At 34.8% G+C, this 18,409-nt stretch overlaps 1 protein-coding gene across 2 annotated transcripts in view; it reads right to left on the bottom strand.

Moving 5' to 3' along the window:
* Positions 1-6,222: 6,222 nt before the first annotated feature.
* The window catches only part of LOC144966163 (shootin-1-like), a 19,370-nt gene continuing 7,183 nt past the window's right edge, over positions 6,223-18,409 (bottom strand). For both annotated transcript variants that reach the window (XM_078902297.1, XM_078902298.1), the window contains exons 7-16: positions 17,457-17,554; positions 16,055-16,231; positions 14,970-15,116; positions 13,761-13,935; positions 12,078-12,174; positions 11,608-11,662; positions 10,464-10,573; positions 9,033-9,086; positions 7,982-8,096; positions 6,223-7,075 (exon numbers count right to left, since the gene is read on the bottom strand). In XM_078902297.1, the coding sequence (XP_078758423.1) occupies positions 10,556-10,573; positions 11,608-11,662; positions 12,078-12,174; positions 13,761-13,935; positions 14,970-15,116; positions 16,055-16,231; positions 17,457-17,554 (767 nt within the window). In that variant the 3' untranslated portion in view covers positions 6,223-7,075; positions 7,982-8,096; positions 9,033-9,086; positions 10,464-10,555. The remainder of the gene's footprint in view (positions 7,076-7,981; positions 8,097-9,032; positions 9,087-10,463; positions 10,574-11,607; positions 11,663-12,077; positions 12,175-13,760; positions 13,936-14,969; positions 15,117-16,054; positions 16,232-17,456; positions 17,555-18,409) is intronic.

The following is an 18,409-nucleotide window of genomic DNA, read 5'->3' as shown; positions in this document are numbered from 1 at the left end:
TTTTCTTTACCTAGTAGTTCATTTGAAATCCGAAAAAAAGTCCTTAGATGATGTCGCAGTCGAAAATGTATTATCACAATAGCGTTGTTTAGTCAATGTAATTATATGACATCAATTATTTTTGTCTATTAAATATTTTTCTCTATCAGCTGGTAGTTGTGATTTATGCCATTTTCTTTTAGATTTTCTCCTTTGTTAAAGCTAATCTTGACAAAGAAAACCTAAAAAAACTATCGTCCTGTCTCTAACCTTCCTTTTCTATCAACAATTCTTGAAAAGCTTGTCCTAAAACAACTTCCAGCTCACCTTAAAATAAAGTCCATGCAAGAAACATGTCAGTCTGCCTACAGACAAAATACCCTCGACCGAAACTGCTCTTGTCCGGGTTGTAAATGATCTTCTTCAAATCACCGATAAAGGTTCCTGCACACTTCGTGACCTTCTTGATTTATCATCAGCTTTTGACCCTATCGACCACGACCTACTGTTAAAACGTTTAGAAATAACTTTCGACATTTCTGGTACGGCACTCAGTTGGTTTAAATCTTATTCATTAGATAGACGACAATTGTAGGTGTAAATAGTTTGAAGTCCTTTAGAATGTTGTGTCCCACAGGGGTCCGTTCTTGGACCTGTGCTTTTTGTTCTCTATATACATCCACTTTCAAAGGTTATCAGGAGCTTTGGCCTGTCCTACCACCAATATGCTGATGACACCCAGTTATTTGGTTCTGAATGTACTAAAAACTTACAAAATGTCATTAGTACATATGAAAAATGCGTACTGGTTGAAAGAGATTGGATGGGTAGGAACAGGCTAAGGTTGAATGACGACAAAACGGAGGTGATGTCTGTAGGGAACAGAAGATTTTGGAACGAGAAGAAATTGAAAGTAGGAGAGGTCTCAATAGATATTGTTGACAATGTCAGAAATCTTGGAGCACTCTTAGATTGGGAACCGACGATGGACCATCACATTAAGACAATTATCCAATCATTGATGTGTCATTTGAAAAAAAAAAGTTGGATCTATTCGACATTTCCTTTCTAAGGATGTTACCAAGAAACATCGTTTCTCTTTTATTTTCAAAGCTGGATTACTGTAATGCTCTGTTGTTTGGTGTCTCGGAAAATAAGCTCAGGCGGATGCAGACGGGTCAAAACAATGCTGCCAGATTGGTCTTTCGAAGGCGGAGGTTTGACTCTGCCCCACCTTTCCTTCGAAGATTACACTGGCTGCCTGTGGAGAAAAGGGTCAAATTCAAAGCATGTGTTCTAGTTTATCATTGTCTGGGAAACACTGCTCCTCTCTACCTCACAGAACTCCTAAAGACATATTCGACAACCCGACTTGTGTTCCCCCAATGACACCACCCGTTTGGCTTTCCCACGCATTTGGCGGGAAAACAAGGTCCTTTTCTCATTTTGGTTCGTCTGTATGGAACACCATTCCACAGATCATCCAAGAATCCAATTTATTATTGTCTGTTTTCAAGAAAACATTTCTTATTTGATGTCATATGCTTTTTATATAGTTTTGTGTTGACGTAACTTAAAGTGACAAGAGCCACATTGTTGAGGATACCGTGCACTCTATAAAGAGTCTATTATCATTATTATTATTATTATTATTATTATTATTATTAGTAGTAGTAGTAGTAGTAGTAGTAGTAGTAGTAGTAGTAGTAGTAGTAGTAGTAGAAGTAGTAGTAGGAGATGTAGAAGTGATAGAATACTACAACATCAACAACAACAACTACTACTTTGTTTATTTGTTTAAGGGTTTTATGGCGCTTGCAAAACATTAAGGTCATATCAGCGCCAGTAAAAAGGAAGAAAATGGTATAGTAAAAAGTTCTAGAATTACAAATAAAGCACCCAAGAATAAGCAAGACAAAGGAGAATTGGTTCAAATGGGGAACAGATGTAGATTCCAACAGCACACTATCAAAGTGCTTAGTTTGAGATCACTACATGTCTCATCCAGACACAAGCACAGGTCCCTACTAAGAGAAATACACTCAAATGCTTAGAAATCATATAAAATATGTAAACAAAACATAATACAGTGCATAACAGAGAGATGATTTACAAGGAAAAAATATAATCTCCCAAAACTAACTTTACATTTGACTGTTTCCCTCCCAGCCAGGGTATCCAGCCAGGGTCAGGACAAAACCAATGATCTCATTCCAAGACAAAGATATAAAGCAAATTGGAAAACAGACATAAAGGGATAGAAGACGTAGTATGTACCTCTCTGCCCACTATGGGAGGTCAGGAACCCCACCCAGAACTACTACTACAACAGTTACTACTACTACTACTACTACTACTACTACTACTACTACTACTACTACTACTACTACTACTACTACTACTTCTACTACTACTACTACTACTACTACTACTACTACTACTACTATTATTATTACTACTACTACTACTACTACTACTACTACTACTACTACTACTACTACTACTACTACTACTACTACTACTACTACTCGTCTAGCTCGAGAAAATCTTTAATTGAAAACAAGTGTCTAGAACTCTAAAACGTGCGTTAATCCTATGGTGTTTTGCCAGGCGATGCATTTGTTTTTTTTTTTTTTTTTTTTTTTTTGCACCACGTTTGCTTTTTTCTTTTACCTTTATTTTCTTAAACAGTACATTGTGAATAGTGCATTCGGAGGCACGCCTTTTTCTCAAAGATAAACATACAAATTTTGAGGAGGGGAGAGGTCTCTACCCCCATCCTCCAACAGACCCCTCGCTGACCTCTACTTTTGCTAGCCACAAGAGAGCAAGGCGAGAGGAGAAGCATATGCCATGAGCGGCTTCCAGTGTTTCAACGATGGTTCAGTTCATTGTTGACGGCTGTTTAGCCATGAGTGACAGTAGACAATGAAAAAGGCGACTGCAGACATCAAATGGTGGGCTTATATCATCAAAGGATGTCTACATGATTGACATGGCCATATAGGGAACTCAAAGAATCTGAACACGAGAGGCCGAGCGCCGCCATTTTCTTTTTTATGTTATGCAACCAGGGACGATTAGCCACTGAAAAGTGGATGTTGTCTGGTCTGCTCCCTAGTCTGTGGGGAGAAGTGACTCCTTTAAATATCAATAGACAAAAGTAGGGTGTACTATCGGTGCTGATTATGATAAACATATTATTTGCTCACATGAAAATATTATCCTGTCACTTAATTCACTGCTGGAAGGATTGCGATGAAAAAGTACCATCATGTTGACTCTGATATTTGTGTTGCCTTAGATAATTTATAGTCTGCCACGTACCTAAAATAAATAAGTACGTCACAATACAAGGCTACGACCACCAAAAGAAAATGAAAACTGAGTTGTTAGTCGTGTTCAATGAAACAAAAGCTCCAATTGGTTGTACTCGTATAATTGAATGCTACTCATTTTTAAATACGATTTATTCAGCAGTGTCGCCTTGTATTGTGGCAGCACCAGCTTATAATAGTAGTATCGAATGGCTACACCTCTATTTTGAATCTTTTAATCCATTCTCCAAATTCTTTTCTTGCCTTATAGGCTGTCTCGTAGCCTCCTGATAGGCTTGTCACTGGGCAGTGGATGACGATGTGGTCCATTGTCTCAGGGGCTCCTTGGCAATGACGGCATGCATCTGATTCTCTCAGATTCCATCGATGCATGTTAGCTGCGGTTCTGCCATGTCCTGTCAAAATGCGGTTGGAGGTGACCCAGCATTTTCGGCTATTGCAAATGACCAACAGATAGCAGATGAACTTCTAAATTCACTGCATGAAAACCGAAAAGAAAGATAGATCGAAGTAGTGGAAAACCTTGACCTCAGTCGATCCAGTCGTCATGCATGGCAAACCATCAAAAAGCTAAATCCTGAATCTCACCATACAAAAACAGCATCACAAATTACTGCTGATGAAATCGCAAAAGAAATCAAGCAAAGAGGATATCATACACCAAATCAGCAATTTGAAAAAGGAATAAGAAAAGAATATCAGAGAACTCTTAAAACTTTACCTGAACAAGGCATGTTTCTCACTGCCCCAATAACATCAGAAGAAATGATTGAATCAATAAAGAAAATAAAAAATGGTAAGGCTGCAGGAATAGATGGAATCTACCCGATATGATCACCCACTTTGGACCAAAGGCAATTAACTGGCTGGCAAATGCCATGACAGACATCTTGGAAAAGGGAACATGCCCACAAACACGGAAGCATGCAAAAGTAATTGCTATTCTAAAACCAGGCAAACCACCCACTGAACCATCCAGTTACAGACCAATATCCCTCCTATGTTGCCTATACAAACTCTTAGAAAGAATCATACTGGAACGAATCACTCCATACATTGACCCACATATACCGCCCCAGCAGGCAGGCTTCCGATCACAAAGCTTATAATGATGCTCATACTACTAGGTATGTTATGACGATCAACCCAATCTGCACATTCCGTATCGCACTCGCCTGGGTGGGGATCCTGACCTCCCATAGCGGGCAGGGAGGTCCATACTGTGTCTTCTATCCCCTTATATCTGTTGTCCAACATGCTTTCTGTCTTTGTCTTGGAATGAGGTTACTTGGTTTTGTTCTGGCCCAGGTTGGAGTCTTGGCTGGGAGGGAAACAGTCAAATGCATAGTTGTTTTGGAGATGATATTTTTTTCCTTGTAAATCATCTCTCTGTTATGTATTATTATATTAATTTGTTATTTTTAGTGTATAATGTAACCATTTGAGTGTATTCCTCTCTGTTGGATTTTGTGCTTGTGTCCGGATGAGACTTATAGGTGATCTCAAATTAAGTACATTGGTGGTATGCTCTTGGAATCTACATCTGATCCCTATTTGTTCTCAGTTCCCCTTTGTCTTACCTTTTCTTGGGTGCTTTAATTGTAATTCTAGAACTTTTTACTATCCCTTTTCTTCCTTTTTACTGGCGCTGATATAACCTAAATGTGTTGCAAGCGCCGTAAAACCCTTAAAAACAAAAACATATCGCACTCGTGCATGGCCGCAAACCCGCCCGGAAGCTTCGTCACAACGCACCGTTCAACTAGATGCTCAGTGGTTTCGAGCTCGTTGCCATAACGGGACCATGTTGGACAGGTTGGTAAGTCCCCACTGATGAAACGAGCGTGCTGTATTGTGACGTAATGAGAGAGAGAGAGAGAGAGAGAGAGAGGGAGAGAGAGAGAGAGAGAGAGAGAGATAGAGAGAGAGAGAGAGAGATAGCTAGCTAGCTAGATAGATAGATAGATAGATATAGAGAGAGAGCGAGAGAGAGAGAGAGAGAGAGAGAGAGAGAGAGAGAAAGAGAGAGAGAGAGAGAGAGCAATCCAGTAGAATGCCTATTACCAACTAGGTTATTGTTTCGTCTTCTACTCACCACAACTCACCACAGATACTTTTCTTATCATTGTCGATACCTTTACGGTTATGCCTGCTTCAATAACCTTAGTTTATTTTCAATGTTCCTATGTTTGTTAATAAAGGAAGTGGTGTGTATAACTTCATTGTAAAGAAAATATTCAAATTTAGAACTGAAGTAATCAATGAGATGATCAGCTTTTTCAAAATGAGATTATGTGCATTAATACAGAAACAACAAATATGTGAAAACCCGAGGAAAAAATGTAACTACTAAAGCAGTTCCTTCATTAACAACTAAATTAACTCCAAGAATTGATAGAGCAAATTGTGATTTTGATTGATTGGTGTCCATGGAACAATAATCACAAATCGTCATTTTATTTGTTGTGTCCGGCAGTATTTTGCTGAAAATGTAAGCTTGAAATTTTCAACGTCATACTTTTCAATATAAAAGCATTGAGCTTTTTTATTGCGTTATATCCACGAAATGTGCTCAAAGTCCTTTACAAGGGATCCAAAGCAAACAACAACACTTAACCTGTAGGATGAATAATGACGCCCTTTAAGGCGATACAACAATTTGTTCGACAGACAATGCTGTTACTGGCGGGGTACTCATTTTACATCTGAATATAGATAACGTGAGAAAAGAGCCTTTTACAAACTAGTATTTACAAGTCAGAGGCTTATCTTTATACCACAAGGCTAGACCAAAAAGCGGAACATACTGTTATTTACAAATTGGCTACTCCCAGCCCTCCCCTTCTCCTCCCAATCTTCCTATGACCCATATCTTACACCACCGATTCTTAACAGGACAAAACAGTTTGGGTTAAAACATTTTATTAATAGGATGATTTGAAATATTTACGACAAATGAATTCATAAACAAATTAAATAATTCTGTTCTCTAAGTCAGTCATCATTCAATAAATTAGTTACATTTGTTTTAAAAAATAGTGAAATGAAGAGGTTTGTAATTTTCAAAGAGATACATTTGGTTTTGGGGATGGCAATATTTATTTCATGTCATATAATTATAATGGTAATTTTTTTATTTACAGTTTACATGCAATCAGTGTATTGGAACCCATTTTTTCAAGTTACATCAACCATTGAGTTTCACATAGACTACATACAAAAATAAAATACCAAATGGGAGTGTAGTCTTCGTTGACTTATAGCCTCACATTTCCCTAAAAATTGCAACAAAAGAAAGTGAAATAATGAATTGTTATAAGCAGTGTTCAAGGCAAAATAGTCTTTTGGTGATTGACGTCATGTATCAGGTAATCTTCTTTTTTTTTTTTTTTGGTCAGTGTGAGGCTATGAGTTTACAAATGCTACAGTGGTACCGATTCATTGTTTTGGTAATATCAGACGTAATAGGAAAAATAGAAGGCAAGCGTGGTCGAGGACGAAGAAGGACAAGCTGGCTTGGAAATGTCGCAGCGTACGTAGGAAGCCCCATAAATCAATGTGAGAAACTCGCAGATGAGAGAGAGAGCTGGCGAACCATGATCTCCAACGCCGTGTCCGACATGGAACATCGGTAAGGTAAGGTAAATAGTCTTAACTTTCCTCTCCGTCATCTTGAATGGTGGACAATTTACGGGGAGCTGGCCTGGGACGAGCAATGGGTTCCGGCCCGGCTGGGGAGGGCCTTCCTGCAGTACCTCCTAAATTTAAACAATTGGTGAAAGGTTGGATTAATTTCAATTGGTTTACAACATTATTACAACATTAAATAAAACCACTGGTGAAATGATACAGGTGGTCTAAAAATATTTCTTTGTTTAAGCCATGTTTCAGTCCGAGGATTAATGGAAATGGCAGAATTAACTATAAATTATTTTATTTACAGTCCTATGTTTTTTTATAGAAGAAAAGAGAAGAAAAAAAAAACAAAAAACAAAAACAAACAATAACAAAAAAAAAAAAACCCCCCCCCAAAAAAAAAACACACAAACAAAAACGAAAACTACAAATTAGGAAAAACATTACAGGTCAGCATGTACAGGCTTTTCTAGCTCTTTATCACTGCTGTCGAGTCTAAATTTTCCTTTCGGAACACCAAAATCTTATTTGGACAAAATGGAATGTATTATAAATACTATAGATGCTAAAAACATTGCTCCTTCTTATTTATCCGCCATTGTTACACGAATCTCATATGATGATTTCATTCAAATAAAAGAGTTTTTTTTTAAAATAACATAAAATGTGTAGGAGAGAGAGAGAGAGAGAGAGAGAGAGAAGAGAGAGAGAGAGAGAGAGAGAGAGGAGAGAGAGAGAGAGAGAGAGAGAGAGAGAAAGAGAGAGCTTTTTTATAAACCATCCGATGTACTGAAATCTACGTTACACAATGGTTTGATAAGACTGAGTCAAGGGCTAGGTTTCTATCTAATCGTGCCGTTTTTTCTTCAAAGTGCCTTTTATTTAGTACACAAAACAATTCTTGTTAGCTACTCTCACAATTGACAACTAATATGAGAAGTCAAAAACGTGAATCAATAATATTTTTTAAAAACTCCCAACTATAAAGGCATATTTCTTTCACATATATTATCATTAATTTTGCCTACCTTCACTACTGTGGAATCTTTTCTTTAGTATCTTTCCAAGTTCTGAGTCCTCACTAACACCAGTATCTCCAAACACGGACAAGTCATCTTCACTGCGAGCCTTTTTCATTTTACTCTAAAACAGTATAAACAATCAAATGGCGAATCATAAAACACAAACAAGAAAATGCACACAGATAGGGTACACCAACACATTCACATCGTCCTACACCCATTCATTGTGTGACTTCTGCCTCAATCTGGCACAATTATGTCTTGGTGAACAGAATACTTAAAACTGAATCTTAAGTCGAATTGCCAGAAATGTGAAATCTGACTTGTTTTTTTTTTCTTCTTTCTTTTAATCATTATTATTATGGTTATCATCATCATCATCATCATCATCATCATCATCATCATCATCATCATCATCATCGTCATCATTATTTTGTTTTTCAATTTACAAAGCTGAAAAACTTTCTTCAATTCAAATTTAAATCACTATATGATCTAGACTTATTCCACATTCAGTGCCTGGTTCATCCCAACATAATACCAGGTAATGTGTCACTTATAAGGAGAAACGTTTTTGAAATTCAATTGTTGAGTAATTAACTATAGTTATTTGTGACCATCCTGTCAATCCAGTATTATGTCGCAAGGAATTAAATCAGCAAAATGCATTTAGAATCAAAATGAGGATATGTCAGTTTTTCGAAAAGGAAACAAAACTTACTCTCCTCTATATAAAGTTTATTATAACTCAAATTTTATGTTAAGCTTTTAAAAAATTAATTATATTATAAGCATCTAGCCCACCTTAACATAATACCGTTTTGAGACAAGTGGTCACATTTAACACTCATACTGAGTTGATGAACAATATCGCCAGAGACATCGAGGTAACTATTATTAGCCATAGGTTATGTTACATTGACCATAAGATATAAAATATGTAAGATATAATAGGATATACTTGTTATTATATATTTATATATTTTTATTGTGAAAACACACAAAACAATGATAAAACAATTCTGGGAACAAATCTTTAAACAAAGGTTTAACTTACCAGTAACCCTTGAAGTTCATTCATTGCGCTTGGCTCTTCTCTTTCAGGCAAGGACTTGGAAGAAGGAACAAAACAAACAAAAACAAAAATTAATCACATCGTTCATTTCCAATAAAACAAAAATAATACTTCATTTGATTTGGTTATTAAAAAAATGAAATTACCTCTACAACAGATGCAAAAGCAGAGATCTTTAGTCTTTTCGGACATCAATTGGAGCTGAATTTCTCTTCGATTATTGAGTCTCTTTTTACATAAAATTTCTTAAATATTTAGAACTGCCATTCTCATATAGGGATTGAGATTAGCGGAAGAGTAGCGTCCCTTGATTGGAAGTCAAGAGCGGAAAAGTTATTAGAGAGAGAACGTCATGTTGGTTGTGCGGCATGAGACACTTCACCGAAAGCGAGGACGAGAGAGACGCATGCGCAAAACCATTTTGACGTTCTCTCTGTAAGGTGACGTCCAATCAAGGGACGCTACTCTTCCGCTAATCTCATTCCCTTTTGGTTGAGTTGAATAATGTGTCAAAGGTGCCTTACCCATGGACACAATAAAAATAGGCCACAGTTACCTATAGGTAAGGCCAGTTTGTTCTTGTTCTTGATATTGTGGCTTTTGACATTTTTAAAAACTATTTTATATATTGACAGGACATACTCTACTAAAAGATTGAGGTTGGACTAACACAGAGTAGTGAAATGTTCTATAGTTTATTAACAAATTTTAAGTGCAAATATTTGTGTGTTGATTATATATATATATATATATATATATATATATATATATATATATATATATATATATATATATATATATATATGGATATGGAAAATTTTTATTTCTACAGTACTGTTTCATGCCACTTGGGCAATCTACGGGAAGTGTATGTAATCGTTATTGTTGTGTATGATTTCACACGATTACACACACCTCCCGTAGATTGCCCTAGTGGCATAAAACAGTACTGTAGAGTTAAACAATAATTCTATAAGATGTAAGATGTGACCAAATAGCCTTCATTGTTGTTCCTTTATTAATGTACTCAGACGTTGGACCCTGTTTTTTTTTCATGGAGATCAGGATTTGTAATTGTCTCTGGCCAATAGATTCCGATTACGTGATGTAATTGTTTGCAGTGGTATGAATCGAGACTTTCTAAGTTCTTTTTTGTGTGGCCTCAGGTTCCACAATTATATGTCAATATTGGACTAATCAGTTTTTCGTAAATCTCTATTCGTTTATTCTCACTGATTATGTTATTTCTATTATGCTGGTTAGTAAACAGAGAAAATAAAAAAGTAAAACAACTGATGATGATGATGATGATGATGATGATGATGATGATGATGATGATGATGATGATGATGATGATGATGATGATGATTGACAAATAAGAGCTCTGATTATTATAAATGAATAATTAAATACCATTTTTCTTTGTACAGGCCTCAGTCCAACATTCCCTTTTTTGATTCGGTCCATCATTTCTTCTACAGCCTTTGAGTGGCTCTCATTTAACGTTACACCACCTTTTTTAACTATAAGAAAACGAAATAAAATATACGAATTAATTAAAAGACACCCCCCCCCCTAATTGAAATATTTTATCTTTTTAATCAATTTCAGGATATGGGGGAATGGCAGAAATCACATATCACCATTACAAATAAAATATACCAATTAATTAAAAGACCCCCCCCCCCCCTAATTGAAATATTTTATCTTTTCAATCAATTTCAGGATATGGGGGAATGGCAGAAATCACATATCACCATTACAAATTTGCAATTCGCACAATACATTTAATTAACAATGTTACCATGTCAGCAGGATTCAAGGCATGTACACAAAATATAAATGTATAGGGAATGAGATTAGCGGAAGAGTAGTGTCCCTTGATTGGACGTCACCTTACAGAGAGAACGTCAATTTGGTTTTGAAGTGTCACCGGAAGCGAGGACGAGAGACGCATGCGCACAACCAACATGACGTTCTCTCTCTAATAACTTTTCCGCCGGTGACGTCACAGACCATGGGTGACGTCCAATCAAGGGACGCTACTCTTCCGCTAATCTCATTCCCTATACATTTAATTAACAATGACACCATATCAGCAGGATTCAATGCATACACACAAAATATAAATGTATTTAAAACGAGTCCTTTGGTGGTTTAGAGCTTAAGCACCAAAAAAGCTGGATCTTTATCCTCCTTTTTTTTCAACATTAAATGAAAGAAACAATCACTTCCTACCCTTTATGAAGAATAATGATTTATTCTACACAATGTTTAATACAGTGCATCTAATATGTGCAGAGATTTAATGTAATTCTCCGGACAATCAGTTTCAAAACACAAACACTAATTGTAAATAAAGTATAGTTATAGAATAATGATATATTTCCCTGCCATCTTAATAAACAGAGAAAATTAATTATTAACAAAACAATAAAATTATACTTTTTGTGATGAAAGGGAACAGAAAACGGATAAAATCTCCCCTGTCTGTCCAAGATTGTTCAATGAAAAGAGCCACAATTGTGGAGGAATACCAATGAAATATTAAACTTACGCTGCTCTTAGCCCTGTCACGTTGTCCTTTGCGTCCGACAATCTTCTGCAAAAATCTGAAGGAAAAGACAAGGAGTTTCTGAATTAGAGTTTAGTCTACCCTGTGGTTTAATTTAAAATCTTATGCATGCAATCAAAATATTATCTATGCAATATTTCATTCTAATACTGTGTTGTGATGCAGTATAAATGTGATCCTCATTTTTTTTCAATCAAAATGTATCAGTATTATTTGTAGGGTGTTGATGATGATGATGATGATATGATGATCGATTGTGATGAGTATGATAATGATGGTGATATAATGATGATTGTGGTGATCATGATAATGATGATGATGATGATGATAATGGTGAAGATGATGATGATGATGATGATGATGATGATGATGATGATGATGATGATGATGATGATGATGATGATGATGAGGAGGAGGAGGAGGAGGATAATTTTCATGATGATGAGCCCTACCCTCCAACTTTCGTTGTTGGTGGTGGTGGTGGTGGTGGAGGAGGAGGTGGAACAGGAATAGCCGTGACTTTCTGGTAATTTGTTTCTAATTTTTTATCTGCCAATAAAATAAAATTAAAAATAATAACAAATCAGAGCAGTTTATGAGCAATTTGATTTAAGATCTTTCTAAAACACCAACAAACTTTAATTGAAAACCAATGTAACGGACAAATGGAATAAATAGGAATGCTAAAATGGTTTAACACATCGGAAGGTCCTGGGTTCAAGCCTCGCGCTCAGTGTATGTTTGAGTCCTTGGGAAAGGCTCTTTACTCACATTCTCTCACCGTACTCAGGTGTAAAACGAGTACCTGGCTGTTAACAGCATTGACTTTGTCCGAAAAATTGTAATATCGCCTAACAGGCGTCATGTCCCGTCCTACATGTTAAATGTTGCTGTTGACCAGGGACCCCTTGTAAAGCGCTTTGAGCACATTTAGTGGATATTGCTCTATATAAAGATCAATTTTTTTTTTTAAAAGCTCAATTAAAACAATAATGAATATAAAACCACTGTATCAGTGAGGACACAGTTTTAGTCGTTACGGTCACAGAGAGTTACAGAAAGGAAATGATAGATATTTTTAAAAATCAACAAACAAATATCACAAATCTTTGTTTATTTTTATTTTTATTTTTAGGAGATAGATGGAACTAGCTATATCAACATGAAGGAATTACAGAAGAAAATTCAAGCAAATAAGGACTTATGGTGATATAAAATATTATCATTGTTTCCACTCAGAAACGACACATTATTTTATCTAATAAGAAAAACATAAAAATAATTGTGAGTTATAACAAACCCAGATATGATTAATAACTATAATGATAGAAAGGAAAATATTGTCTTAGCGGGGTAGAAATAGATTCAGACAAAATTAATGAAAAACCATCATAATAATCACCCCCGAGCTTTCTATCACCGATGTGTACAATATCAGAATACAATAATTACAATATCGATAGTCAGAAGGTTTGGGGTTTGATACCCAGTGGAGGTAGATTGATTTTCTGGGATGGTTATTTTCTTGTATTTTTTTTTCTTTCTTGCTTTGTCGGGCACCTTTCATACACACTTGTTCAAATCTTTATCTTACACGGGTGCCTGCTCCCTAGTTTTTTATTATCATTAAGTAATTATGTTAGCAAGACAACAGTTCCACGTCTGCACAATAACAAAAAAAAAAGAGCGGTTTCTCGTATTTGATCAGACACATGGGATTGCTCAGTTCTGTCAGTGGGATAATGTCTTGCTGGTATGACGTCATTTCCTTTCCACGAGGCCTTTACTTTTGCCAGATTTAAAGAGACCCAAATACACATAAACTGCTGTATTAAAATATCAGCCAAATCCCATCTTTCAGGTCAAGGGAACGAGAGTGCAAAATTATAATGTTGAATTTTATAATACTTACTTACTCACTTATCCAAACCAGCGACCACCTGAGCTCTAGCCCTTCGGTCTTGTGTCATGACGTAGAAGTTAGACGTCTTTTGTAGTTTATAATACAATATTTTGGCTAATTGATGCTGAACAAGCATATTATATTTCATCTAAAGAAAAAACAAATGTAATACAGGCCTTTACTTTAAAAGAAATATTCAAATAAAGCTATACCAAGGCCCATTATAACTTACATGTTTCTTGCAATTCTGTGTATTTTGTCCGCAGGTCAGCCATTTCAGATTCTCTTTTCTCCAGTTTTTCTTGCAATGTGTTCTTTTCAGTGTTAAGTTCTTCATTTTCAGCTTCCAGATTTTCAGCATTATACACCTCCTTGGCAGCTTTCAGCTGTTCCTCTAAATCACTAATCTGTCAATCATCATATGAAAGTATAAAAACCATCATATAAACGCATTGAAGAATAGTGCATTAGTTGTGCATTGTGTGTATGTATGTATGTGTGTATCTGTGTATTTACCGTATTTGTATATTTATTTCAATAATAAATAAATAAACAATGTATAAATTATGCATGTGTATGTGTGTTTGTGTGTGTGTGTGTGTGTGTGTGTGTGTTTTGTGTGTATGTGTGTATGCAATGCAGCATATGCAACTAAAAACGAAATAAATTCATTTTGTTTTCTTGTGCATAGTTATCAGGCCAATGAGTTCCAGACAAATTAAATAACAAACAAACAAACTTTTGAATTGTGATTAAGTTTCAAATGTAATAAAATATCGATGATAGTAAAAATTGAATGAATGGTCAAAAATATGAAAATTGAATTAAGTTTATATGTGTGACCTATCGTCTCTAAACGGTATTATGTCAGGATGGATTTGAGTCCAAAAAGCGACTTTACAGTTAAGATGATAAGAAATAAAAATTCTGAAATACTTGCTATGTTAGAAATTGTAATTATTCTCTACCATACAGAGTAGAGATCAACCTTAAGTTTCATATTCACGGCAATAAATTTAATTTCCATCACCTAGTTCATCCCGACATTTTTTTATTAATTAAGGACAATAGATAGTTTCTTAAAAGTGATAAAAACCAAAATCTCATATTTTGATTATTTCTACTTTATATACACCTTTCAGCACCCGTTTCATCCCGACATGATACAGGTTTGAGACGGTGGGTCACATATATAAAACAAGGATCAATCTACGTATTACAAGATGCTAGTAGGATGCAACTTATGTATTTCGGACTTTATATTACACTGTTGCTTGACATTGTTTTTATTCTTGACTGAAGCAGACTGTGAGCCAAAACGATCCTTATTATCTATTTCGTTCCTCTTCAAAGCTATTACATTCAAAATTGTAAAGTTCACATCTTAAGGCACACCATGGTTCACTTTACATCAATCCAACTATTTTTGTGTCATATGTACCTTCTTATCGAAATCCTCCTTCATTTTCACTGACTGTGCATTGAGTTCTTGAATTTCCAACATGGCCTCCATCAATTTTTTATTGTCTGCTACTTGACTGAGAGCCATTGAACTTTCACGACGGGCTTGGTCTCTTTCTGTGCGTAACTAAAATATTCAAAAAGCTTTAAGTTACGATTATTTCACTTCGTAAATATGAATATATACCACTGTATTTCGCTCTTAAATTATGTTTACATTTTATCATCTCTAGTACCTTCTCAGTTGAGAGTGGTGTAATGTTACAATGCGTAATTGTTATTCAAATGACGTGATTGGACTTTGAAAAAGAAAAATGACCTTTAAAAGAGTATGCAAATGCATCATCATCATCATCATCATCATCGTCATCATCATCATCATCATCATCATCATCATCATCATCATCATCATAATAGTAATAATAATATTCATAATAATAGTAATAATAATAATAATAATAATAATAAGAAGAAGAAGAAGAAGAAGAAGAAGAAGAAGAAGAAGAAGAAGAATTGTAATGTTACCATTCTTCTTCTTCTTCTTCTTCTTCTTCTTCTTCTTCTTCTTCTTATTTATTATTATTATTATTATTATTATTATTATTATATTATTATTATTATAATAATAATAATAATAATAATAATAATAATAATAATAATAATAATAATAATATAATAATAATAATAATAATAAAATAATAAGAAGAAGAAGAAGAAGAAGAAGAAGAAGAAGAAGAAGAATTATCATTATTAATAATATTATTATTCTCATCATTGTCATTTTCATTATTATTAACATCACGTTCCATGTTTTCTTTTTTATATACGAACAATATATTTTATATAAAATATGATTTTTATTACACTAAAGAACACAATTAAAAATATAAATAAACAACAACAATAAAACACACACAAAAAACCCAACAACTCCCCCCCCCCCCCCCCCCCCCCCCCCCTTTAAAAAAAAAGAAAACAATTTTTTTAAAACCCAAAAAACAAAAAACAAATAAGCCAAACCAAACAAAGGAAACAAAAATCAAATCAAGACAAAACAGAACACACCTTTTTCACATATCTTTCAGCTTCACTCCTGACCACATATTCTGCCCTGCAAGTTTGCTCCAAATCCCTGTACTCCTTGTAAGCCATTTCAGAAGTAACGGCCACTTTCTGAAGCAGCTCTGTCTGTTCTGTAATTGCTACATTTGCTTGTTGCAATTCCTCTTTCATTGCTTCAATCTGTGATGAAACAATTTCAAAGCAGTGCAGATTCTTATTCTGATTTGACTTCATCATTTGTAGAACCCTGTCTTCGTAATCTGGGCTCGATAACTATAAACTTCAATTCAAATGCAATCGGCCGGTTTTTTCTTCACATCAGATAATATATCGAACTTTCTTTTTACTAATCATGCATCAGATTTATTTTTATTATTTTATTATTATTATCATCATCATTACTATCAGTATTATTATCATCATTATTACCACTGTTTTAATTACTTTTTTCGCCTATTACAAGAGTTGTAACCTAACAATAATTGCCTATTTGGACAATAAAGATTATTATTGTTTTTATTATATTGATATACCATTTAATCTGATTATGAAATGGCAGAAAGATGAAACCAAATACACACACACACACACACACACACACACACACACACACACACATATATATATATATATATATATATATATATATATATATATATATATATATATATATATATATATATATATACATATATGCATATTTGTAAAGAACATCTTCATTATTTAACCATGCTCAATGCTACTGCTATTCCATTAACATGGAATCACATTTCCATTTATACAGTGCAGGTTACCAGTAAACCATAAAAGTGTTCTGCCAGTCTATAGCCACTCTTGAATCCTGTTGGATAATTAACCAGTAGATTTTTCACCAATCAAAACATGGAATTTGTGACACACCTTCACACGTGCTCGGACAAACATAGTTGTTTTTTATAAACAATAACGTGAACGAATTCGACCTCCATCTGATCGTTGTTATTGTTTTTATATCGACAAATGGGTGACTAGTTATCACATGGTTTTCTTGATCATATTAAAAACGTTTAAGTTTACACATAGTTTTCTGTGCTGATTCTACTGATCAAGCGGTAGAACAGTGGGTATTTTACTTAACACATACCATCGATAGTAAAACCTGTGTAGTTTGCTGTGTCTACCAATCACTGCCATTGTTTACATGATCGATTGTCCGAGAGGCGTGGTTATCTACCGGTTAATTTTGGCAACAACATTATGTCCTTAGGTAAGGCACTCTACATAGGTTGCCTACATTTTGTAACCAATGCTACCCATCTGGTAATTGGCTATATTCAACCTTGATATATTGTACTGCTCAACCAGCGACACCACAAGTTGTTGACATAGACCAACATTTCAAAATGAATAAATTCTACGGACCTACCCGCCCTTTCAGATGTTCATTGGCTTCCTTTTCATCTTGGAAATTCTCTGTTATTTCTTTTACTTGTATACTCAGGGTGCTTTTCTCATTCTCCAGATCTATAAAATAGCATTGTTGCAATTCTTTTCTCTTTAATCTCATTAAGAGAGACACAACAATTAAATTTGTTTAGAAAATGTAAGAAAGTCAACCAGTTTTTTTAAGCTTTAACAAATAATAAATGTATAAATGGTATCCTTTCTAAAAAAAACCCCAAGTTTGTGAGTATATATAGGCAGTTCATTCCTGGGTTCATAAAATTACGTTTCAAAAATTTTAAATAGGTTTTTAGTTATTGTAATACAGTCCACTTCGGATAATAGTAACTCTGTTAATTGCAACTTTCGGTTAATCGCAACATTTTCCAAGAAACAGAACTATTTCTATATAAAAGTCACTGGTTAATAATCGCAACAAATTATCGACCTCAAAAAGTGGCAAATTTAAGAAAGTAATAAAACAAATCTCATGATTAAATTTAATCATAAGTAAAATCAGGACATGTTGAAGAATTGAGAATGGGTGGGGTTTAATGCTACAGTAGTGTGTCACCAATCTATTTAATACAAAAGAGGGCGGGGCATTGCAGTATGAGATAGTGAGGTCATCTGTGACCATTAAATAGGAGACGAGGGGGCTGGGCATTGTCTTGATAACAGGTAGACAATGGCAGTTGAAAAGAGAGATTGAGTGATATCCCTTGTTTTGGGATTGACTACTGTTCATTTGACCAATTGGTTTGGTGATAGCTTATGGATCTCATCACGATTAATCTCTATGACTCTTACAAATGTTGAGAACAAAAACACAATCTGAATAAGATGTCGACATGCATCAAAGCTGCTTTTGCTTGTCAAAATTTATTCAGGGCTGCCATATAGTTTTTGTTTCAATCTAAGAACTGTGTTTACAAC

This window comes from Berghia stephanieae, chromosome 2 (genome assembly GCF_034508935.2).
Source record: "Berghia stephanieae isolate SIO BIC M18660-M18661 chromosome 2, UCSD_Bste_1.3, whole genome shotgun sequence".
NCBI classification, from domain to species: domain Eukaryota; kingdom Metazoa; phylum Mollusca; class Gastropoda; order Nudibranchia; family Aeolidiidae; genus Berghia; species Berghia stephanieae.
Note: the sequence above shows the minus strand (reverse complement) of the source record. Positions and strands in the feature narration are given on the sequence as shown.